Consider the following 26,179-nt stretch of genomic DNA (forward strand, 5'->3'; position numbering starts at 1 on the left):
TTGTCATTTATTTGTGATTTTACAGTTGCTGTTTACCATGTTCAGAAATTAATCAAAATAGTCATAATTCTGTGTAAACTTTCAAAATTAAATTTGTCAAGTATGGATCCTTTGAAATTACGATTTTTAACCGAGAGATACAAGAAGGAAAGTAGATTTATAACATTAATAGGAGAATTTAAACCTTCTATTCGATCAAAACCGGTAACTGGAAAATTTTACGCAAAACACGATGCTTTGTTGATAGAAAACGTTCCGGAAGATTTTATAAAATTTATTATCAAAAAGAAGAATGCAACACCAAAAGATTTTCATTCCTATCCACCTCCATCGATTAATATGGAGTAAGTATAATATATTTATTTAATTAAAAGGCGACTTGTTTTGAAGTGTCAACGAAGGAAATCATTTTAAGGTTATGTTTTTGAGATTGAGCCCACAATAGACAAAGGAGATTGAGCTATTTAAGACCATTGCGACCATTGATATGCTACTTAAGACCATTGATATCAATGGTGTTAAGTAGCTCAATCTCCTTAACGCTGTCTATTGTGGACTCAACGTGACTTTTTAGAGTAAAGTTGATTCCTTTTGGTTACCTTCATTCAAAAAAATTAAACATAACCTAAAATTTTTTGCTTTGTTTAGGAGCGCGCCATGAATTATTAATTCTAATCAATTAATTCTAATTAATAGTTATGGTTGGATTAATGAGCCACTGATTTCTCAATCTAAAGATCCAAGATTAAATTTTTCAAGAAAAGGAAACAAATTTATAAAAGCAGAACAAAAAATAAGATACCTAAATCGCGGGCTACCTGTCTCGAAATTTGTTGGAATCCCATTCAAAAGTTAATTTAAGATTCGAAACGAAAAGTCTTTTAAAAGTCGCTGACAAAATTATCACAATTATACAACATTAAAATAAAAAAATAGAATAATTTTTTTCTTTTTATACTTTATTTTCTTTATTAATTACCAATATTACAGAAATTGAAAAAAAAGTTTTCGGTAGTACTTATGAACTAGAAGAGATGGCAGTAGATGTTTGACAGAGGGAGGCGTCTCTTACAGTTTTAGGGGTAGTTTATATCGACACAAGCATAGTTCTTGTGATACACACACGGATATGCTTACAATGTATTTTTCTATGAAAAAGTGTCAGTGATAAAATCTAAGCTGTGGAAATTAAATGTAAATAAAGTTATATACTCTCAAATGGATAGCGAGGAAAACACGGAGAATCCGGCCTCGGACTCTCCAGAATGCAATTCTATTGGCGTAAGTGAATTTTATTTTCTCTTTTTCTATTTAAATAATGAAAAACACGAGGTATCACAGATCGATATGGAAGCATTAAGCTGAAACGGCCTTTTAGTGTATTGTAAAATTTACCCTTTTCTCTCAACCCCCCCTCTCCTCTCTCGTTAAAAAGTGTTGGAAAAACAATTTTTTTTTCACGTGCAGTTATTAGAAAAGGTATAATTTCCACTGTATTTACAACATTTCTAATTCGTTTAAGTGTGAAATGTTTACAGTTTTTTTCCCTATTGAAAATGACAAGTTTTCAATTAATTTGAGAATTATTACACTTTTTACATTTGGTTTTTTATTAATTGCAATGTAATAATACCTAAAAGAATGTTGTTGTTTGGAAAATATTTTTTTTACTGATAATATGAAGCGAAAACGAAAATTTGTTATTTTCGGCAGTTCTTTCTATATTGTTGTTTTTCAAGGTTAATTTAAGGAATGTGTTCGATATTTAATCAAAAAAATAATGTTATAATTTAATTTTTAATTATATTTAAGACAATGCCAAGTATTCGAAAAGGAAAAAAATATTTTTTTTTATAATAAAAATCAATAAAAATATTTTATAGTTATTATAATTTAATAGAGTGCATCCATATCTAAATCGATAAATGTGATTAAAATTATTAATTTATTTTAAATACATTTCAAATTAATTTTAAATTTATTTCAATTTTTTTGATTATTTATTTCAAATAGACAGACCAAATTTGAGGTAAATAATTTTCTTCTTCTACTTTAAATATTTATTAATACAAAAAAATTTATTATTTAAGTCAAAATAGTTTAAATACATATTTTTCCACCTGGGTGAAAAAATTATTCTTATTAATGTTTTTCTAATTATATTCAGGAGAGGAAAATGAAATTTTTTAATGAACGGTATATTTTACGAATGAATCGTGTAATTATGTAAATGCGTTTCAAATTAACAAAGTTCTCAGTTGCTTTTTGTAATTTCCAACTATCGTTTTTTTTTTTATTATTTTGTATATATAAAGCTTGTATTTTAATTATCTCGATCGTAATTATTATATAAATAGCTACTAATTTTTGAAACAAGTGCGTAAATATTTTGTCTTCCGCAATTTATAATTTTTAATTTCAGGGATCACAGTTAGTCCTTTTTTTATTTTTTTAAATTAATAAAAGTTCCCAAAAGACCTAAAATATATTCTTCTCTTTCCCCCTTAAAAAAAATTACAAAAATTATAGTAGTATAAATTGTTATTAATAATTATTATTACGGAGGCGATAAATTTCTCTAGAATAGCGAAAATTAATTATACACTGAATAAAAATTTATTTGATTCAAACAACCGATTACTTGACTATTATCAAATAAATATCTACTTAAATCAAATAATTTTTATTTAAGTCAATTAAATGGTATTTGAACCAATAATTTCAGTATTTGAAGCAAATACCATTTAATTGACTCAAATAAAAATTATTTGATTCAAGTAAATATTACAATTCACTCAATTCTTTATATATAATTTATTTCCTTGTATATAATTTTCGATATTTTTTTTATTCTTAAAATAATTTTTCCATTTGAAATGAATCTTATTAAAAACTGTATAAAGCACAGAAAAAGGGTATTTTTAAATACAGAGTTTAAATTAAGACTGAATATTTTCTTTTTTTTTAAAAAAAAAGGCAGAGGAGCATTGAGGATTTTTTTCTCTAATAAGAGAGATGTTTACATTCACACATTGAAAAAGTAGAAGCCTTTTTCAGTCTTGAAAAGACACGTCTTCTCATCCCTCAAAGCTTTAAGATTTTCCTTATGAGATGAATTGAGCTTTTCTCTTTTTTGAGTTTTTATGCCATACATGTTATATAAATATATGTATATATAGTATATAATCCCTATATATATTACAGGTAAATCATATTTTTAAAACACGAAAAAAAACGAATTTTTGATACGTATACTTTTTTTTATACAAAAAAAAACCTATAAACTGTTTGGGGTTTCCTCGTGCATTTCTGATAAAATTTTGCTTTCTCGTTGCGGAAGCCTTTTATATTTTATACTTTTATACTACTGAATAAGAAAAGAAAGTAAAATTACTATTTTTGTAAAATTTATTTTAGACAGTTTATACTCCGGAAGTAGTAAAAGTTGACAGAAATGAGCAGAATTTTTAGAGAATTTATGATTTTCTATGAAAACAGTAAGAGTTACTTTATTTTTTGTTTTCTTATTAATTCTATTTCTTTATTTCTTCTTTACAAAAATGTACACGGAAAATATATTTAACCTGGAACAGCGACAAATTATTTCTCTAGAATAGCAAAAGTATTAATTAAAATAGCTAAAAATGTCGTTATAGTATAGAGAAATTTGTAGCTGTTTTACGTAAAGATTTTTTTCCGTGTATAATATCATAATTATTAAACATTTACAGTAATATTTGTATGGGCACAGTAATATTTAGTAGTAAAAAAATAATCTAACCACAGAAAACTCTGTTAATATTATTTTATTTTTTATACATATACCGAGGTTAAGCATCAATGAGAACAGTTAAAACTCTGATGGGTGACCCTCTTGTCTCTCACTAAAGCCCTACTGTTTTTAAAAATTTTTTTTTACTCATTATCGATAAAGAGATAATTATACGTATTAAATACTTGAAAATTTTATAATAAAAATAACTTTATTAGGGAATGAACAAAAAAATTCTACTTAACCCGTTTTAAAACTGCACTCAAAGAGTGCAACACCCGCAAGACAGTGAAATTCTGCATCGGACGCAAATAATATGTGAATTTGGACAATTTCCAAAGATGTTGACCCTTGGCACAAACGGCAATATTGACCCTTCCGTCGACTGAATTTCAATTCAAATGGAATAAATGCCGAGACTTTATTGTGAAGGCCACAGGGAAATGTTGAGATGATTGGTGTCATGAATTTCCCTATATAAGGTGTGATGAAAAGAAAAAATATTTAACACTTGATTTATTTTTTAGGTCAGAAAAAAACTTTGTGACTAGTGAACAAAATTAATTTTTCAGTTTGATTCATCATCAGTAAAAATTATTTGTTATTAAAATTTACTAATTCAAAAGCAAAAAGTAAATTTTTAAATTAAATGAATAATTAATTAAATTTTACTAATAAATTAGTAGAAATGACTATTTTATTAGTAAAATGTACTAATTCAAAAGCAACAAAGTCAGTCACTAATATTCAAATCAGTAAATATTTTTTATAATTAAAATTTAGAGAATTGCATGCTATTTTAAAAAATTCAAATGATAAATCGGTTATTTTTTTGATAAAGCAGTGTCAAAAAAACAAAGGAAAAAAACACTACGTGTAGGGTATAAAGTGTCATATTCTTGTCCTTTGAAAGTGCAAATCATACGCGAATATTGCCATTGTTTCAGTCCACTGATAGCTAAGTCAGCTGACCTCTATATATTATCCAAACCCTCGATGCTCGTCTGTGAAAAAGCACTTGTCCTCAAAGAATCTCCTTCTTCTTATCTTCTAGCCCTATCGTGTCCCAAAGTGTTGCTCGATCCCTCTCTATATCATATCAATTTGAGAAAATTGCTGTTGCTTTTTTTTTTTTTTTTTTTGAAACCAGTGCTATTTGTTGTAACTATAGTCACGTTCTTTTTTCTTTTCTTCAAAAATTCTCTCAGACTGAAATTTATAGTTTTCATAAATATAATTTACATTTTTTATATATAATATAACTCATACTTTTTATAAATTATCTGATGATTGAAGAATTAAGAAAAAATGGAGAAGAAAATTATTACCTATGTCAATAATGCTCCTGCTATTTTTAAACATTACGTCTTCTGTGTTTTACTACTGACCGAAATTCTCTATTTTTACGATTATTATAAACCTTTGTGTCTGACTGAAACTGTTTTTATGACTAAAAAATATTGTTTTTTGCTTTAACTTTATGTCTGACTGCAACTGCTTTCTACTACTAAAAAATTAGTTATTATAAACTTTATGTCTGACTCAAAATATTTTTTACTTTCTACGTTTATTAAACATTTTTGTCTTATTGGAACTAAAAAGCTTTTACTACTAAAAATATATAGGTTGTTTATTTAAACTTTGTGTCTGGCGCAAAATATTTTGATTACAATATTTTTACAAATTATTGAACATTTTTTTCTAACTGGAACTGCTTTTTACTACAAAGTATTTTTTAGATGTTACAATTATAGTTTTTTTTAAATTTGTGTCTGACTCAAAACATTCTTTAGTACTAATTAAAATATTTTTTCTTTAATTTTGAAAACTGTCATCTGATTTAAACTGCATTTTATAACTAATTTTATTAATTTATTACTATTTTTATGAATAGAAAAAAAGAAGAAAGCAAAGAAGTCGACCGCGAAGCGCTAGTTAATAATAAAAAAAACCTCACTTTTACGACTACTGTCTGACTGAAAACGGCTTTTACTACTTGTACAAACTTCATTTGCACTAAAAGGTTACTTTACTCATCATTATTTCTATTTTCCTGGATTTAAACGTTTGTCTGAACGAAACTGCATGTCTTTAAGTATCTACTTTTCGGAAAAACGGTTTTTTTTACTATTTTTGATCATTTTGTCTGACTGAAATTATCCTTTACTACTAATCGCAGAGATTTTTTGGTATTTTAATTTTTATTATTTTGTCTGGCTAAAACTGTCTTTTACTACTTATCATAAAATATTATTTTTATACCACTTTTCACCACTTTTCTTTTATAATGTCGACAAAATTATATTTTTAACTATTTTTTTAACATTTTAAATACTTATTCTCTTCAAATTTGAATAAAAAAATTAGTGACTGCACAGAAAAAAATTTCATGACGTGAACGAGCAATTTTGGTATAATATAATTAAAATAAAGAACGACATAACCAACTAAGCTTCACTACATTAGCCGAATGTTTAGCCAATTCAGTGAAAGTGAGCTTGAGTTGAGTGCAATTTATCAGCCATATTGGAAATATATGGAAACTTACCGCTCTTACCAAGAAATATTTCTGACAGCATAAATATCAACTTTTGTGTTTTTCCAGTGTCAAAACCGTATAATTAATTTCAATAATTTACTTGCAAATGGTTGTAATTTTTAACATACGATTGAACAAAATTTAAAATGCGCATTTAATTTTACTTTTCACACAATTTTAATTGTCTTTTAAGTAAAATTGACATGGCGAAAAATTTCTCAAATTCAGTTCTACTTTTTTTTCCGTGTGACTTTTTGCTTTTTGAATTTGTAAATTTCACTAATAAATTAGTAAAAATTACTATATTTATTAGTCAAAGTTACTAATTCAAAAGCAAAAAGTCAGTCACTGACTCAAATTATTAAACATATGATTATTATTAATTTAAGTTTGGAAAGTTTTTAAAAAATGTAATACATTTTAAACATTTTACTGAAACATTCTGTTTGATTAAAAATTGTCTTTACGAAAACCTAATCATTATAAATTTTTTTTATCATTTTCAAAAAAAAAAAAAATGTAGCTATGTTAGAATTGGCAAGGAGTGATATTATTTGTGTCAAGTATATACATGGAAGTAATACTTATTCCAAACAGGTCGTGATAAAGAGGATTATATTCATCCCTTTTACGGTTTCCTTTTATGGTTTATTTCTTTTCATTTTCTTACCCTGCTTGCTTGTTAATAAACTGACAAATAATTCTTGCATCTTTAAAACTTTGAGAAAAAATTGACGCTGCCATAAAACATTTTATTTACACATTAAAAATTTCTTCACTTTATACAAAATAATAATAATAAATTATAAATAATTATTTTTAATATAATAAATAATAATCTAATGAAATGTCTAGAAGTGAAATCTCTAAATTTGAATTAGTAAAAATGTTATATTTAAAAATTTTTAAACGTTTATTGTTTTTTCTAAATAAGAAGGAGTTTACACCGTAAGCATTAAATATAAGCCTCCGCGAGCATAAACGGATATGCCTCCATGAGGATATACTTGCGTCTGCGCAAAGTGTTTGCCTGCAGCTGTGTTGTGAAAGAGTTTGCCTTGACCACGTGTTCGCGCAGGCGCAAATATATGCTCCTGGAGGTATATCCGTTTATGCGCGCAGAGGCTTATATTTAAGGCTTACGGCACGGAGTAATAATAAGGAGACTGTACTACCAGTGAGATACCGTGCCAAATGTCTGCCTTGGTTCACTGAGTAGTAAAGACTTCTCAAAAATAAAGCGCATGCGCAGTTTGCAACTATCTTCGTCACTCTTGAAAGAACGATGAGAGAGATCATTATTTTGACGTGCGAGTTGGAAAGTGTGGTTATGTTTTATTGTTGACAACAGCAACTTATACGGGAAAATCAACATTTAAATAAGAAAAAATATTAATTAACAAACTGCAAAGAGAAGAGTAAGTACAATATATTATAATATTAATAAATTGTAATATAGGTGTGAGTAGATATTAATAAAAAGATTATTTTTGTCGAACCGGAGTAATTCTTTTCTTTGTATGATAAAGTGAATGAATACAATATAATATAATGCTATAATCGCTATAATGCTAATATAATTAATATCTACTCACACATTTCCTATATTACAATTTATTAATATTATTTAATAGTATAATATATATTGTCAACAGTAAAACATAACCACACTTTCCAACTCGCACGTCAAAATAATGATCTCTCTCATCGTTCTTTCAAGAGTGACGAAGATAGTTGCAAACTGCACATGCGCGTTATTTTTTAAAAGTCATTACTACTCAGTGAACCAAGGCAGAAATCTGGCACCAGTTTGACTGGGGGATACGCTGGAGAGCAGTCTCCTTATTATTACTCCGTGGCTTACGGTGTAAACTCCTTCTATATTTCCTTTTTTTAAACATAATAAAACATAATTTGTCTTCATCAGAACATTAAGAGTAATTAATTATTTTATTTCGTAAGAAAATAAAACAAATTATGTCCATTATTTTTCTTGCAACTTCGTATTTAAAAGATGCGTAGTCATGTCCATTAATTATTATTTCACTTTAATTAATTAATTATTTTTTTATTTATGCTACCTTCGTTGCTATTATTTATTTATATGAGAAAAAGAAAAAAAATATAAACATGTTAAAGAATTTAATTTTTAAGAAATTAATAAGAGTGTATAATAAATTGTCCAGCTGATAATTTGGTATAGGGTAAGTGTGGGTATTACCGTGGGTGCGTGAGTTACCGTGGTTTCGCTATTTTTGTCAAATTTTACCATTTATATTCCAATTTGTTAATCAAAAAAATTCAGATAGTTACTTTCATATTGTATGTGTTTAATAAATAAAACGTTATTGTTATTTAATTTACATTTCTCGTTTTAAAAAATTCTAAATTTTGTAGGTGCGGAAGTTTGATAAATTGCTCATTGTAATGCAAAAATACAGTTTTATATAAATCGCTTTTTTCATTATTAATACTTTTAAACTTGTTAATTTTTGTATATTCGATTAATTAATGTATTTTTAAAGTCAAAACTTTGTGGTAAATTATGATTTAACGTATTTTTATTTTTATTTCTCTCTAAATCAGAATCAGCGAAAACTCACTGATTCTCAGCGGATAGTCGCTAATTCAAATAGCTATAAGTATGCCACTGAGAATCAGCGAATAGTCGCTGGTCCAATCAGCGGTTACGTATTATCGAATATGGCAGCTGTATTAATTTTCTTTTCAATCAATTTATAACCAACAATTATAAAATTTTGCAATAATATGTGTCTAAAATGTTTACGGGTATATGATTTATTATTTTTTATTATACTTAAAACACTAATATTTTTGTGAATTTAGAGTTAGATTTTCATTATAAATTTATTTTTCCAATTTAAGGAAAACCACTTTAAAATTTATTAAATTCACCACCGAAACCACAGAAAATATGCTCACTTTAATGTTTACTTTAATCACTACTCACTAATCACTAATTTCATCCAATTTAAATTAATTTGCCACTAATGTAAAAAAAAAACATTCCGCGTAATGTGACACATTTGCATTGAAATGACGCTACGAGTATTTTACACTTATGCGCACACGCAGAGTTTACTGATTGCTTCAGTGACATCCACTGATCTTCAGTAAATTCCACTATTTTTCAGTGAAAACTTCGTTCACTGCGGTTAAAACAGCGCTTTTTTCGCTGATTCAGATTTAGAGAGTTTATCAACACGGTAATTGGATAACGTTTTGAACTTGTGCGCCAAATACCGTGGGTCGTTATTATCATTAAAAATAATATGTAAAGTAACAAATCGTGCTTTTCAAGTTAAAGGAGAACCGCAGGAATTAAAAAATAATTTCAAAATGATTTACACCAAACACTATTGTTTATTTTAATAATAATTACTATTTTCATAAAAAATATTTAATTAAATATTATTAGGAATGTATGTACTTAATAAAGGCACTAAATAAAGTTATTAATAGATTTATAACGAATTCTGTGATTATTATTAGTATCTGCTAAAATATAAGAATATTTATTATTGTTAAATTAATAAACCATTGTTTCAAATTTGCTTAATTTCATTCAACCGTTTGCTCATCCACGGTATATGGCACACGGTATTCCGATCATGAAGCTTTGTGCACCACGGTAATACCAGCACTTGCATTACTTTCAAAAATATTTATTATTTAATAAAATATACGCACTACGACATTCTAAATTTTTTTTATTATATCAAATAAAGTCAAAGATCAATTTAAAAAAAAAATTATACAAATATCTTGTGAGGTTTGTTCACAATCTATTGACTAAGTCTGCATTAGATTTCAAACCACGGTAATACCCACATTTACCCTATATTTAAAAAATGACACATTCAGGAATTATTATTTGCCAATCAAATTTATTTGTTCGTTTTTGGATTGAAATGAATAAGATTATGATGATTTGAAATACTGTGGATGTTTGACCGCAGCTCTTTAAATGCAAACGAATAGGAGTAGAGAAAATGCTTCACGTGGTACATATCACGTGACCAGAGATTCGTGAGGCGCGATGTCAAGGGTTGTTTTCTGCCGGCTGACACAGTTCGACTTGAATCTTCGCGCTGTCTGTTATGTAGTTGTTCAATATTTTAACTCGTGTCTTCGTCAAAAAAGTATCGCATTCAAAATTACTTGAACAATTTTTTTTTTAATAATCGACTAAAATTTTATTTCTCAATAAATCGTTTGATTGTCTAATTTAATAGTCTCTTCTTAGGAATATTTTTGTCAACATTACCTCAATTTCTCAATCTTCTAATATTTTTCTAATGTTTCTCAAAAATTGGAGAAATATTAGAAGATTTAAACAATGTTGAAACAATATATATTTGTAAGGAGGTGACAAATGAAAATTTTTAATTAAACTTTATTTTTTGGTTCTCTTTTGAACATTCTTTTTACACTTTTTCTACTTTTTTCATAATAGAAAAAAATGTTATTTTATAAAATTGAATACAAATTTTGATTGTTAAAATTGTCAAGTTTTTTATAATAGAAATTATAAAGTGACATAATAATGGCATTGCATAATGCATAATGGTGAAAAAGGGACGAATTATTTTTTTAATACAATCGACGATAAGGAATGACAATTGTGACTTAGGAAGAAAAGAAAACGGTGAGTCGAAAACAAAATCTTCTTTTTTCTCTTATATTTACAATTATAATCATAATATCCCGGTAAGTAAGAGGTTAATTGAAAGAAATTAAAATGTTTACAAACATTTGAATGCCAAACTAATGTCATTTTTCAAGTTTTCAAGTCGAACGCATTTTAATTTTAATAGAGTGATTAAAATTGAAATCAATTTAGTTATGTTTTAAACTATAAAATTTGTAATTATTTGAATTCCAATTATAATTTATTGTAATTATAATCCATTCTAATTATAATTTCTAATAATTTTAGTAAACCAAAATAAATGCGACAATTTTTTTTATTTATATTTTTTGATTTATTGAATTGAAATTGAACTAAATTTGAAAAAATGATTTCAAATTTTGTGCACGCAGGTGGTGAAACTCACTGGTATTATTTTTAGCTTCCTTACACAATGTCATTGTGTCACATAAATATAAATAATTTTACTATTAAAATTCTAAGTTAAAAGATAATAATAATTTTGCGAATTTAAAGAAATTTTACTTCTCAATAAATTTGCGACTTGATTTTTGCAAAGTCGGATTCATTTTAGAAATACATTTTTCTAACTATTCCCGGCACTAAAATTTACGAAACGGGAAATAAGAAAATTCCGCGATTAGACTAAATGGATTTTAAAATGAACTAAATGAACACAAGTAGGCGCGGAGGCGGTGAGTGATTTTGAAAATTGAAATTAGGTTACAATTTTAATATATACAGAATTTTACTTTCTTGAATTAAATTAATAAAAAATATATAATTATTCTAATATTTATTCACTAATAAATAGTCATTTCTATTAATTTATTACAATAAAATTTACTAATTCGAAAGCAAAAAGTCAGTCACTTATTTAAATTAGTAAACACTTTTATACTAATTCAATTTTTAATTTAATTTTTTGGGGAAAATAGAGAGAGGAGAGTAAAAAAATGAGCTTTATAATGAAGAAGTATCATCGAATTTGCTCTAAACTTTTAATTAGAAGATATATATCTAAACTGCAATACTCGTCTCACTTTGATGCACTTTCAAACGGGAATGTGTGCCAAATTAGAAACACAATCTTACTCATTGGGTATCCCGAGCATTACACATAGAATGCATTTCATTCTAATCGCAGATTATATCCGACACAAAGGAAGCCGAATTTAATTACGTTACTGTAGTAGTTTATAAATATAAAGTCTTAAACTAAAATGGACAAATCGATCAGCATGCAAATTTTTTCCCTGCTTCAGTTTTTGTAAGAAAAAAATTTTTAACCCGAAAAACATGGTCCGGCGAGTACGTCTGTCTGTGTGTCTGTCTGTATGTGGGTGATTCTCCGCGTATAGCGCAGAACTTGGTTTTTTTCATGTTGTAATGGAAAAATAATAAATAATTTTCATATATTTTTACAATTCCAACGTGAAAAGGTTATCTATATGTTTAGAAACAAAAACCAATAATTACTTTTGTATCTAATATTATAATTTTTCATAAATATGCGGTTTTAAGGCTAAAAACGTCAAAATTTTACCTGTCCCCACAGGAAGTTTAGAAAAAAAAGTTAATAATTTTAGTAATATGCAATAATAAATACAATATTATTGACATTTTAGTATCGTCTACTTTAGTACAGTTGAATAAAAAAAATTTTTTTAAAAAATTCATTCCATATATGTTTATTATATATTTATATTATATGTATATATTATATGTATATGTTTATATTATACACGGAGAAACTTTTTCTTATAATATTAAATATATTTGGTTATGTTTATTCTAAAAGTACGTTAGAATGTGAGGATTTTTCGTGCGTTGTGCTAATAATTTCAACATTAATACGAAAATATGATAAGTTCGTTATATATTAAGCAACCTTCGGTGTACAAAAATTACTATCTGCATTAGAAATAGTCTTATTTTTCTTTAGAAAAGAATAAGATGCCATTTTTTGTTTGTGAAATAATACGGTAATTCTAACCTTTTTTACACATATAGATAGAATATATAAGAGACATTCTAACGTAACATACCAATTTTGGAAGGACTGCGGGCGGACTTAACCGATTTCGCCCGAGCATCACCGAGTCCATCACCTGACGTCGCGAACTAACCCTAATGTTTTCGAAGTTGAAATTCACACGTGTATGAAAGAAAAAAACCTTTTATTAATAAACGTGAATGTCTCCTCATGCCAAATTAAATTCAAGAACTGTTCCTCAATATAACATAATTTTTTTCACGACTTTTACTTTTTTACATAATTTGATTAGAAAGTTATTTAAAAAAATGCTCTTTCTCGAAGGTACATATTTTTCCACTCGTTTAATATATAAGGACGATTCAGCTGTGTACTTCTAACGAATCGTGCGATCTTTCGGTTTCCGTGACCAATCGTCGTGTCATTACTTGCGTGTGCGTGTGTGCGTTATTAATATAGGTTAGGTTCTTACGTCGTGTTAAATATATTTACCTACAGTTACAGTGACATTCACTAATGCCATCTACCATCAGATCCAAGTATCACTATCGTCTCTATGAGTATCTATAGACAATTAATTTGTTGTGTTTCTTTTTAATTCATGGCTTTCCCAACTTTGCAAAAATTATTATTTTCTTTCTAAAACAACATACTAATTTTCGTTAGTTTCCTTATGAAGAACTGTAAAATATATACTGAATGAGTGTTTTTGATAGTCTCAATAGCAATTTCTATAACCTATGTCGTTTTTCCCTTGAATCTAACCTAACATACTAAAATGTCTCACCAGTTTTAAGAATTAGTGGTATTAAAAGTTTCTCCGTGTATGTATATATGTTTATATATTTATATGTTTATTTTTTTCAGTTTATGCTTGACAGCAAATTTGGATGATATTCATTATTTTATTAACAAACAGTAAATTATTTAAATGAAAATCAAATGTTAACTTAAAATTACTTTTGTAAACACAAAAAATAACTTCCTTAAGTTAATTCAGAAAAAAGAATCAATGTTCTAATTGATTTATTCATTTTTCACTCATTCTAAGTTGGAAATTTGATAAGGGAATCACAAAATATTCTCCACCGACCCTTAAATATTTTACCACAAACTAAACAATTATTTATAAAAAAGGTTAAATAAAGCGTAGTTATATTGTTTTGGTCAATACGAATGAGATCTACTTTAAACCGATTGAAAATTAATGATACTTTTTTCAAAAAATTAAAATATCCAAAGTCGGTTGAAAAAGTTCCCACCACCCTGAGTTTCCACCGACCTCAGAATTTCCACCGACCTTCGTATTACGAAGAACCTAGTGCAAATGTAGTGTTATGGTGCCACATATATAAGGAATAAAAAAAACCTATAGCTCAGGAAAGTTTACCATAAATTACTTAAATAAATTTTCATAAATTACCACGAAAATTTTTATAAATTACCGCAAAAATTTCCATAAATTACCGAAATAAAAATTTTCAATTGTGATTTCTACTTTGCATATTTTTAAAAATTACCGACAAAATTTCTTTAAATTACCTTACAAATTGCCATAAATTACCTTATAAATTTCCATAAATTACCGCGAAAATTTCCATAAATTGACAAAATCCAAATTTTTAATAATAATTGAAATTTTACATATTTTTATGAATTATCGCGAAAATTTCAAAAAATTACCATACATTTCTATAAATTTCCATAAATTACCAAAATAATAATTTTTAAATGAGATTTACGCTATAATATTGTTTCAATTACCGCAAAATTTTTTTTGACAGAATGTGTCCAAACAGTGAATTAGTTAATTACTACACTTGTTTACAACAAAAATTATAAATAATTTTTCCGGCCCGCTATGGATTTTTCTTTTTAAAGCCTTTATCTTCAAAAAAAATATATTGATAATAACCATAACGATAAAAAAAAAATTTTTTAATTTCATAAACCAAATCGTGCGCTACACGGAAAAAATAAATTCTGAAGGAATTCCTGAATTTGTTCCATAATTGAGGATTTGTGCAAAGTTCCAGAAATTTTTAGAAATTCAATGTAAGTATATCTGAATCGTTCCGAACTAATTACGAAACGGTTTTTGTGAGACTTTCAAAATCAGCATTGTAAATAAATTCCTGCAGAAATACAGGACTGGTCTATAATATTCTCGAAATTTTGTCGTAGAAATTATATTTCTTCTAAAATAGTATTTACACTGAAAAAAAGTTCATTGAATCAAGTAAATGCATTTTCTTGACCTGATTTATTTGAAACAAACCCATATTTTCTTATTGGAAGAAATTTATTTTCTTGTGTCAAGTAATTTTGAGCATTGATCAAAGTTATTGAAATAAGAAAATATGGGTTTGACATAAGTAAATATCTTACTGTTTCAAACGAACTGTTTTACATGCGCCAAGTCTCGAAAAAGTATTGAATCAAGAATATCATGTTCTCACGTCAAGTAATTTACCTTGAGTCATTTGGTATCTTGAGTCAAATAATTTTTTTATTTCCTTTAAAGCAACTATTTATTTCATCCAACACCCATAGTCTTGAGCCAAGAAAATGGGAAGATTAATACAAGTTAATAATTGTTTCAACTCAATTAAAAATTATTTTGTTTCAAAGAAATATTAATTAATCTAAGCATTTCTTTTACTTGAAGCATTTCTATATTCTCATGTTTCAAAATCATTAATTTCTTGCGAGAATGTTATATTTTCTGGAATGAAATATTTTATTTATTCAATTCAATTAAGTGTAAGATCTTGAGTTAAATCATTCTTTTGTTTCCTTTAAAAAAGTTTTTACTTAATTCAACGCTCATATAATCCTGATTCAAGAAAATACGAAGGTTAATATAAGTAAATATCTGTTTCAAGTTGATTAAAAATTATATTCAATTAATCCCATATTTATTTGAAGAAAGAAATTCATTTTCTTGTGTCAAGTAATTATTAGCATTGAACAGAATTCTTGAATTAACAATTTAGTATTTGGCAGAACTCAATATGTAATTATATCAACCAAATATTTTACTTTTCCGAAGTACCAAAAAGTATTGAATCTAGAATATCATGTTCTTAAGCGAAATAATAAAGTATTGTCTGGAAAATTCATGTTTCTTGAATCGAATCATTTTATTTATTTGCTTTGAAACTTTTTTTTACTTAACACAATGCCGGTGTTCTTGATCCAAGAAAATATTTTTCTTCAAATGTATATGGGCAATTCCACGCAAGATTTACCTATGACCTTGAAAATTCGGTTAAACATATTTTTTTCTCAATCTATATGGAAAAAAAAGAAATACGTGTTTTTTTATTTTTGTTTAATCGCCCAAATTTTCGAGTTATGAATTTTCGAAATTTTGGATTTGTAACTGTAGACATATTTTCAGTAGCTTATAAGTCTGAAAATATTGAGTATAGAAAAAACTTGTCAAGGAATGAAAGTTTTAGTTTTCTTTCAACTTTTAAGAAATGTAAAAAAAAATTTTTCTTTATAAACAAATTAATTTTTTTTAACTTTGGACCCTTTTCTTTTTTATTTTTTTAAAATTTATTTATACCTTATAATGTACAGAAGATTTTCCAAAAAGTTTTGGAGTGGGCCGACGCGTTTAATGAGTTGTACAAAATTTTCAAAAATCACGTGCAAGGTGCTCGTGTTCTACGAAACGCCTCACAATGGAATTTTTTTACAATTTACTTCTCAAAAAATGTCTACAAAATTAAATTTTTTAATCGATTCGAGTGTTTTTTGTTTTAAATAAAAGGAGAACAATTCCTGAACATATCCCTCCATGCAAACCTAAGAATCTTAAATTGTTTATAATTTTTTTTTAAATACAAAAAGTTAACAAATTAGTTGTGCAGTTTCCTTCACTGAAAAAAAAGTGCTGTTGAATCAAATATCTCCATGCTATTGAATTCCCCGTCATTGATTCAATGACACATTTATTAATCGAAAAGTATATTGCTTAAAATGAAAAAATGAAACTGTTTAAATTAAAAGTACGGTACTGTAGAATTAATGATATTGTGCAAATTGTTTCTATAGTTCATCTATACATAGCAACAGAATAATTTATTGCTTCTTTGACATTATTCATTTGAAGCATCTAATAGATAAATTTGAAGAAAATGCGTGTAAATTTAAATCAAATGAAAAATTGTTTGCTCCAAAGAAGCGCGCTCTGAAAACGAAAGCAATGAGTGGTGCTATTGCGGACTGCCTATAGCATATGCTATAAAAATAAGAACACTATGTTTTGAGACATTGACAGGTACTAAATTTATTGAAATACTTACCCACATATATTTATATGTTTATTAAACCTGTCGTTTTTGAGATTCCAATATAAAAAAGTATTATTTAAATTCTTTTAATTAATTAATGACTAGTTAAATATAAATTCCCTATATAAATTCCCTTATATACGCGAAAAATCTCGAGCACGGTATTTAACCACAAAGTAAGTGCCCAACGTTGAGAAGCGGATGTATTACATTGCAGCGCGGCGGTTCTCGTCTATCACGGAAGTTAAGCGTCCTTGGTCGCGGTTACTAAATGGATGGGTGACCGCTTGGGAATAGCCGTATTTTTCTGACTAAAAAAGATAAGTGTGTTTGAATGTGTATGTGTGTGTGTTCAATTTATCGTTGGTATATATTTAACCACATAAAAGAATTGAATTAACAGTATGGTGTTATTCAATCGATAGCAACAACTAAAAAAATTAAGAGTACAAATTTTTGAATCATAAAAATGATGCTTTTAAATTTAAAAGTTATAGTCATTGACTCAAAAGCATATACTGTTAAATTAAAAAATTTTGTTTATTGATTCAAAAGGATTCACCTTCGAATTAACATAGTATGCTGTCAATTTGAGAAATATGCTTTTGTTTCAAAGAAAGTGATACTATCGAATCATTAGAATCGGTGCTTTCAAAACAACAGCATATACGTTAGGCAGCCCGTTATGACACTATTCAATGAATCAAACCCATATGTCATTGATTCAACAGCATTTTTTTCTCCGTGTTTAAAAATGAATGATTATTTTCTTATTTTGCTACTACACATGTCCTAAATCAGATTCAATTAATATAATATACGACCACCAAATAAATAGTAAAACATAAAATAATTTATCTAAACACTTATAAACAATATTAGTTAACAAATAGTTAACTTTGGTTCTTCTCCATAAAAAAACTTTGTTCTTTCATATTCATATTATACTTTAGGTTCATTTAATAAATACATCTTCCTTTCGTTAAAAAACTATTTTTAATTGTTATAAACAATAATAGTTAACAAATAATGAACTTTGGTTCCTCTGCACCAAAAAGAATTTTTTCCATAGTTTTCATTGAAGTTTATTACAAAGAATATATGTTAAAAAGTAGTGAACGTATGAAATAGTTTGTTCAATAACTATAAACAATTTAATATATATAAATTTGTATTAAATGTTTTTTTCTTTCCTTGTGTTTTTTAAAATTAAAATAAAAAAATTAATTAAAATAAAATAAATGCAATTAATATATATTCTGAACATTAAAATGTTTATTGCTTTATTTTAAGACAAACATTCTTTGCAATAAACTTCATTGAAAACTATGAAAAAAATTCTTTTTGGTGCAGAGGAACCAAAGTTCATTATTTGTTAACTATTATTGTTTATAACAATTAAAAATAGTTTTTTAACGAAAGGGAGATGTATTCATTAAATGAACCTAAAGTACAATATGAATATGAAAGAACAAAGTTTTTTTATGGAGAGGAACCAAAGTTAACTATTTGTTAACTAATATTGCCCAGTGAGAAATTGTCAATAGACTTTAATCGGTCCAATATCGGTCCAATATTGGTTGCCGTGCTGGGCGCCGATTGACTCCCAATATTGGACCAATATGGGCTGATGCTTGGGATGTAACGGCATCGCCAATCATCGGTTGTCAATATTGGTCCAATATTGGCCGAATATTGGCAACCAAGAGAAAAAAAATTTTTTAAATAAATTTTTTTTAATTAAATAATAATAATAAAAAATTAATGTTTATAATTTTTGTTTAATATATTTATTTGTTTAATTATTTATTTTTAATAATTCATGTAAATAATAAATAATTTATTATTTATAAATTATAATTATTTAAAAATGCAGCAGCTATTAGAAAATAGCATTCTGCAAAAAAATTCTATCATTGAAAAATCAATGATAGGCGAGAGAAATCCGCGTCATTAAACGGATTCGCAGATATACTCTGGTCTCGCGACGAATCTCTCGATACTTATATACACTGGAGTCGCCGTGTCAGTTGCGAGAACGGTTACAGCGTCCCTCTTTCGGCGGAGATAAGAATTGTCACGTAAACTGCGGGTATAATAAGGCGGTCGGTAAAGCGATTTAGCAGTTTACGTGACAATTCTTATCTCTGCCGCAAGAGGGACGCTGTAACCGTTCTCGCAACTGACACGGCGACTCCAGTGTATATAAGTATCGAGAGATTCGTCGCGAGACCAGAGTATATCTGCGAATCCGTTTAATGACGCGGATATCTCTTGTCTATCATCTGCGAATCTATTTAAAGACGCGGATTTCTCTCGCCTATCATTGATTTTTCAATGATAGAATTTTTTTGCAGAATGCTATTTTCTAATAGCTGCTGCATTTTTAAATAATTATAATTTATAAATAATAAATTATTTATTATTTACATGAATTATTAAAAATAAATAATTAAACAAATAAATATATTAAACAAAAATTATAAACATTAATTTTTTATTATTATTATTTAATTAAAAAAAATTTATTTAAAAAATTTTTTTTCTCTTGGTTGCCAATATTCGGCCAATATTGGACCAATATTGACAACCGATGATTGGCGATGCCGTTACATCCCAAGCATCAGCCCATATTGGTCCAATATTGGGAGCCTTTATTGGACCGATGATCGGTCTCTCGGCTCCCAATATTGGACCGATATTGGACCGGTGAGAAATTTCTCACTGGGTGTTTATAAGTGTTTAGATAAATTATTTTATGTTTTACTATTTATCTGGTGGTCATATATTATATTAATTGAATCTGATTTAGGACATGTGTAGTAGCAAAATAAGAAAATAATCATTCATTCAGTGAAGGAAACTGCACAACTAATTTGTTAACTTTTTGTATTTAAAAAAAAATTATAAACAATTTAAGATTCTTAGGTTTGCATGGAGGGATATGTTCAGGAATTGTTCTCCTTTTATTTAAAACAAAAAACACTCGAATCGATTAAAAAATTTAATTTTGTAGACATTTTTTGAGAAGTAAATTGTAAAAAAATTCCATTGTGAGGCGTTTCGTAGAACACGAGCACCTTGCACGTGATTTTTGAAAATTTTGTACAACTCATTAAACGCGTCGGCCCACTCCAAAACTTTTTGGAAAATCTTCTGTATATTACTCTCTAAATTTGAATCAGCGAAAAGTCGCTGATTCACCAGCCCAGAGTATGCAGCTGATGAAATAGCGTATATACACTGATGAAACAGCGTATATGCACTGATTTTCCAGCGTATATACGCTGTTTCATCAGCTGCATACTCTGGGCTGGTGAATCAGCGACTTTTCGCTGATTCAAATTTAGAGAGTATAAGGTATAAATAAATTTAAAAAAAATAAAAAAGAAAAGGGTCCAAAGTTAAAAAAAATTAATTTGTTTATAAAAAAAAAATTTTTTTTTAATAAAAAATTTAAAAAATTTTTTTTTTTTTACATTTCTTAAAAGTTGAAAGAAAACTAAAACTTTTATTTCTTGACAAGTTTTTTCTATACTCAATATTTTCAGACTTATAAGCTACTGAAAATATGTCTACAGTTACAAATCCAAAATTTCGAAAATTCATAACTCGAAAATTTAGGCGATTAAACAAAAATAAAAAAACACGTATTTCTTTTTTCTCCATATAGGTTGAGAAAAAAATATGTTTAACCGAATTTTTAAGGTCATAGGTAAATCTTGAGTGGAATTGCCCATATGCAACTTAAATATCAGTTTTTGAAAACTGTCCATTGAGGCTAGGATGGCATAGTGGTAGCGTGACGGCTTCTGGTGCGTGCAACCCGGGTTCAATTCCTCCGACCGTGGAAAATTTTCTTTCAAGGTATATTTGTTGTATTTGTGTTAAGTAATAATTAAATGTAAATATATATGTAAAATAACAATTATTTAATTATTTAAATAAAAAATATAAATGTTAATTAATTAAATAATAAAAATGTTTGACCTAAGTATTAGAAAAGATGGGATGGGGGTAAGGGGGGGGGGTAATTTAAGTAAATAATTTACTTGTATTGAGAAAGTACTTTTTTGATTGAAATCTATAAATTTTCTCAAATCAAGAAAATATTTTCTCGGACAGAGAACATACTTTCTTGATTTGATACATAAATGATTTTGAATTAATATATTCTGCATTTCTTACATGCTACTTAATTTCTTGATCGAATTCCATATTTTCTTGGATCAAGAATATCTGCGTTCTCTCACAAAATAAATGTTTTCTTTATTTAAATCTTGAATTACTTGAACGAACGTTACAAAAAATTGAATGAATCAAATAAAATAATTCAATTAACTATATATATTCTTAGAACAAGAAAATATTTTATTCATTTAATACATTTTATATTTCGTACAAGTCGATTAACTTCTTGGTCAAATTCCATATTTTCTTGGATCAAGAATATCTGTTCTTCTCACAAAATAAATGTTTTCTTCATTTAAATCTTGAATTACTTGAACGAACGTTACAAAAAATTGAATGAATCAAATAAAATAATTCAATTAACTATATATATTCTTAGAACAAGAAAATATTTTATTCATTTAATACATTTCATACTTCGTATAAGAAGATTAACTTCTTGGTCGAATTCCATATTTTCTTGGATCAAGAATATATGTTCTTCTCCCAAATATCCTATGTCAAGAAAATCGTTTTCTTGAATCAATACTTTAATAGTCTTGGCCGTATTCAATCCCACGATTTGCTTCAACCAAGAAAAATTTTCTTGGTTCAATACTTTTTTTTTTCAGTGTACAAGCGTCTAATCAAGGAGAATTCCAGTTTAAATTTCATAATAATTCCCGAACTTCATCGAAAGAAAAGATGTGCCGACCCCGTTTTTCACAAGCGCTGAATAAAAGTAAAGTCTAGTATATAAGAGACTTCCCAGGTCCCTACAACCAGCGTGCGATTCAATGCGTCGTGTATTTGCGTTTATTTGTGTACAAATTATGTGTGCGTTAGAATATATGTAGGTAGCTATAAGTGTATTATGTATGTATGTGTGTGTATCCTCCTCAACCAATCACAGTTCGCCTTGCTTGACGAATGTCGATCAAGTATATACGCGTATACACAACTTCTTTTTTTTATTTTCTTTGCTACGGAATTGTTCCGGAACTATTCTGTAGCCCTTATAAGAGCTTCTTCATATATGAAGCGACCCTCTGAATTTTTCCCGAACTCATCGGAAGTTCTACCGTCCAGACTATCTGAAATACTCAGCCGCTACATTTCGTAAAAACTATCACATAAATACCGAGTTCTTACCATATACAGTGAGTTCTCGCGAGTCGTTCAATTCTCGAAAATTTTCAAGATCATAAAACTCACGAGTCGTTCAACGCATAAGCCACGCCTCCAAGGCTATTACAGGGATGTGTGAAACATATTTATCGCCCCGAAAGACACAATTTCAATGACTTTGGTCCGTTTAAATTACACAGCACTGAGCACCGGCGCGCGCATGCTAGAAATTGAACGACTCGTGAATCGGACACTGATCAGCTGTTGAACGACTGGCGAGTTTGAACGACTCGTGAGTTGAACGACTCGCGAGAACTCACTGTAATTCCTAAAAATCTATTTTGAAAGTTCGACATTTCTTCCAAATAACAGCTCTATAATAATTACCGACTTTTGCTCATATCCTCAATTTCGGAACGAATTCAGGAACTATTTCCGAATTATTTTTTTCCGTGTACGCGGAGAATCACCCATGTATGTCCGTCTGTAGACCAAAATGTTGTTAAATATTTTAAATTAACATATTTAAAGTAACCTAAAGGTGAATAAAAAACACAAAAAAAATTTTTTTGGGGCCTTCAAGAAGAAACTACTGAGTACACTGCAAAAAATGGCGTCTCAAAATAAGACGTTTAGACGTTTATAAACGTCTTATGTAAATAAGCGTCTTATTTGAGCGTCTTAAATGAAAAACATAACCTCCAAATACATGCATTTTAGAAGGCAAATAAGACGCTTATAAACGTCTTAGAAGTGACCACGTAAACTTCTTAAACCAAGACGCTCTTTTTTTACAGTGTACACTTCCTATGAGTTTCATTGCAATTGGAGGGGTAAAACATATGGCGGATTTCACGTCAAATGTCCAACCAAATTAAAATTGTTGATTAATCAATCCCCAATTTTTTTATGAGTTGTCCTATACGTTAGTAATTTATTTGCCAAATATTTTTGAATTTTATTAAAAATATTATAGTTAATTATCAGAAGGGGAGGGGGTAAACGTTTTTAGTTTTGATGTGACACGCACTACTTCATTTATTTATTGTATATTTAAATGAAACAATGAAAAATAGTTTTCGAAAATGGTTTCTTTCGATTTTTTCATCAGCTTTCGATTGCCAAAGACCATTTCAGAAAATTTTTTGATTTTGACAAAAAATTTTGAAAATTACAGATAAAATTCAAATTTTTTCATCTTCGGGCTCTTTTTTTTATTTTATTTTTAATGAAATTCGCCATATGTTTTACCCCTCCAATTTCAATGAAACTCATACACGGAGAGAAATTTGAACCGTAAAAGACAGTGTCTAATTCAGAAGGTTAAAAGAGGGGGAAAGTTCACGGTAAATCTGAGTGATTTCACCGAGTTTTTCCATTCACGAATCGCAAGTGGCAGTGACAGTAACCGTCAGAGAGCGCTACATCTTGTAGAAAATTATGATGAGTTTCCATTCATCGCCTAAGACTCTGATCACACCGTGATTTTACGTTCAACCTTCTCTCCGTGTAGGAAGTGTACTAAGTAGTTTCTTCTTTAAGGCCCCAAAAGAAATTTTTTTGTGTTTTTTATTCACTTTTAGGTTATACTTCAAATATGTTAATTTAAGATATTCAAAGTACTTTTAGATTTTAGAACAATAAATTACGTGTTCTATTATATAGCTTATTTTATTATTCTTTTTTATTATTCTTCATGTATACCCTTTTCGGGTATTTTTTTGTTTTTAATAAATAAAATTAATAAAAAAATAAATACTTGTTTATTCAATTAGCTTCTTATATGTAAAGCACCTAAAAACTAGGGTTATTTTTAAACTTTGCAAATAATTAAGTTGGGCAAAAAAACATGAAGATATTTTATGATTTGATCAATTTCAGCAACAGTTTAAACAAATAATTGTTATGTATTTACAAATGAAGGGCTGGCTGCAATAAGGGCGGGCAGATTTTTTTCTTATTCTTCTCTCATAAGCTGAGTCCAGAATGAGAGAGTCTGTGCACCGATGTTCATAGCTATAGGTATACTACAGCATGCTTTAGTATATCTATAGATATGAACATCGGTGCGCACCCTCTCTCATTCTGGACTCAGCTATATACTTAAAATTAAATATTATAATAATTATTTTATTTTTTATTTTCTTTCATTTTTTTGAATAATTTCAAATTCAAAATTCAAAAAATTTCCTATACATAATTAATTATTATTGTTTAATATTAGAAAATTTTTTTCGTGCGAGTAAAAAAATTAACGAATAAAAAAAGTAAACTAAAATAATAATTGACAATCGTTGGAATTTTTTTAAACTATAAAATAAGAAGAAAAATTCACATCATCCTGAAGTTGGACCATTTTACCATTTTCAGTTAGCTTTGTGCCAGTTTGATGCCATATGTAACATTAATATGATTATTACTGTTTTTATTATACAGACAACATTATGAGGCGTTGGAATGAAAATATTCTAATCTGAATTCATATAGAAAAAAATTCCCTCTCTCGAATAAACGAAATGAAGACATTTTTTTTTGTCATACTCTTGATTGGGAAAAATTTTTATTTACAAAAAAAAATTGAAAAATGTTAATCATTGTATAAATATTTAAAATTAAATGGTTATTTAATTTTAATTATTTCCCCACTGAATAGTGATTATCTCTTTCTCTTTTCAGTTATTTTAGCGAATAAGTTCTTGACAAGTGAAGAACACACTTGAAACATGATTTCAAAAGTTTCGTTAATTAAAACTTTTCCAGTTATAATTTTTCATGAATAAAACATTGAATCAATTTTTTCGGTAAATTAATTCTACAGGTGCAATAATTATTAATTTAAGAGAATAATGTGTAAATTTGTATTTATTTTTCAATGTAAATAAATTTATATTTTCGATTTCCGGTGAATAATAAATACACGGAGAGAAATTTATAGTAGTGGATAACATAATTGTGGTTATAGGGTGACCATCTTTAATGCTACGTATACAGACAGCTATCTAGATAGTCACCGTTACCATCAATATCATCAGGAGTAACATCTTGGTAGTACGGGGTAGCATAACTTTATTTTTTTTAGCATCTGTGATGGTTGGCAGTAGCATAATGATAGTATCGTGTAACATCATCTTTTTAACATCAAAATCTGACTATCCATTTCTCTCAGTGTAATTGCCGGTGCTTGTAATTTATTTATCTATTTTGATTTACTTATTTATTTAATTTAATTATTATTATGAATATATTTTTAACGAAATATATTTTAATTAAAATATTTTCAATGAAATATAGGGTAATATTTATGATTAATTATCAACAAAACTTTGTGCTACTCATTGCGCTACTCGAAAATGGTTGTATCTCTATAGTCGGACACCATGATTTTTAAAATATTAAATAAAATATTTCTTGTTTAATTATTTTGTAAAATAACACTATTTTCATAAAATATAAACTTTACACATTCGTCCAGTATATTTTTTAAAGTAATTATCACAATGCATTATTATTTATTTGCCAAAAAACACGAAAGTGTCCGACTACTAGTACTCTCCCGACTATACCCGCACTTACCCTATTTTAATACCAACATTTTCAA

General features: G+C 27.6%; 2 protein-coding genes across 8 annotated transcripts in view; both read left to right on the forward strand.

The window, feature by feature from the left end:
• The first annotated feature begins 28 nt into the window (after nt 1–28).
• Nucleotides 29–741, forward strand: LOC122511350. The gene is made up of 2 exons (XM_043626523.1): nt 29–344; nt 649–741. The coding sequence occupies exons 1-2, from the start codon at nt 103–105 to the stop codon at nt 659–661; spliced, it is 255 nt and encodes an 84-aa protein (XP_043482458.1). The 5' UTR covers nt 29–102; the 3' UTR covers nt 662–741.
• A 369-nt stretch (nt 742–1,110) lies between these two features.
• Nucleotides 1,111–26,179, forward strand: part of LOC122511348 (alpha-1,6-mannosyl-glycoprotein 2-beta-N-acetylglucosaminyltransferase) — an 83,391-nt gene continuing 58,322 nt past the window's right edge. For 3 of the 7 annotated variants that reach the window (XM_043626514.1, XM_043626520.1, XM_043626518.1), the window contains exons 1-2: nt 10,369–10,474; nt 10,789–10,980. The gene's annotated coding sequence lies outside the window, so the exon portion shown is untranslated. Of the gene's footprint in view, nt 1,282–10,368; nt 10,475–10,788; nt 10,981–26,179 lie in introns of those variants that run through there. The other 4 variants (XM_043626516.1, XM_043626519.1, XM_043626515.1 and 1 more) reach the window with 3 other exon arrangements.

Source organism: Leptopilina heterotoma, unplaced genomic scaffold (assembly GCF_015476425.1).
Source record: "Leptopilina heterotoma isolate Lh14 unplaced genomic scaffold, ASM1547642v1 Lhet_81, whole genome shotgun sequence".
In the NCBI taxonomy this organism is placed as follows: Eukaryota; Metazoa; Arthropoda; class Insecta; order Hymenoptera; family Figitidae; genus Leptopilina; species Leptopilina heterotoma.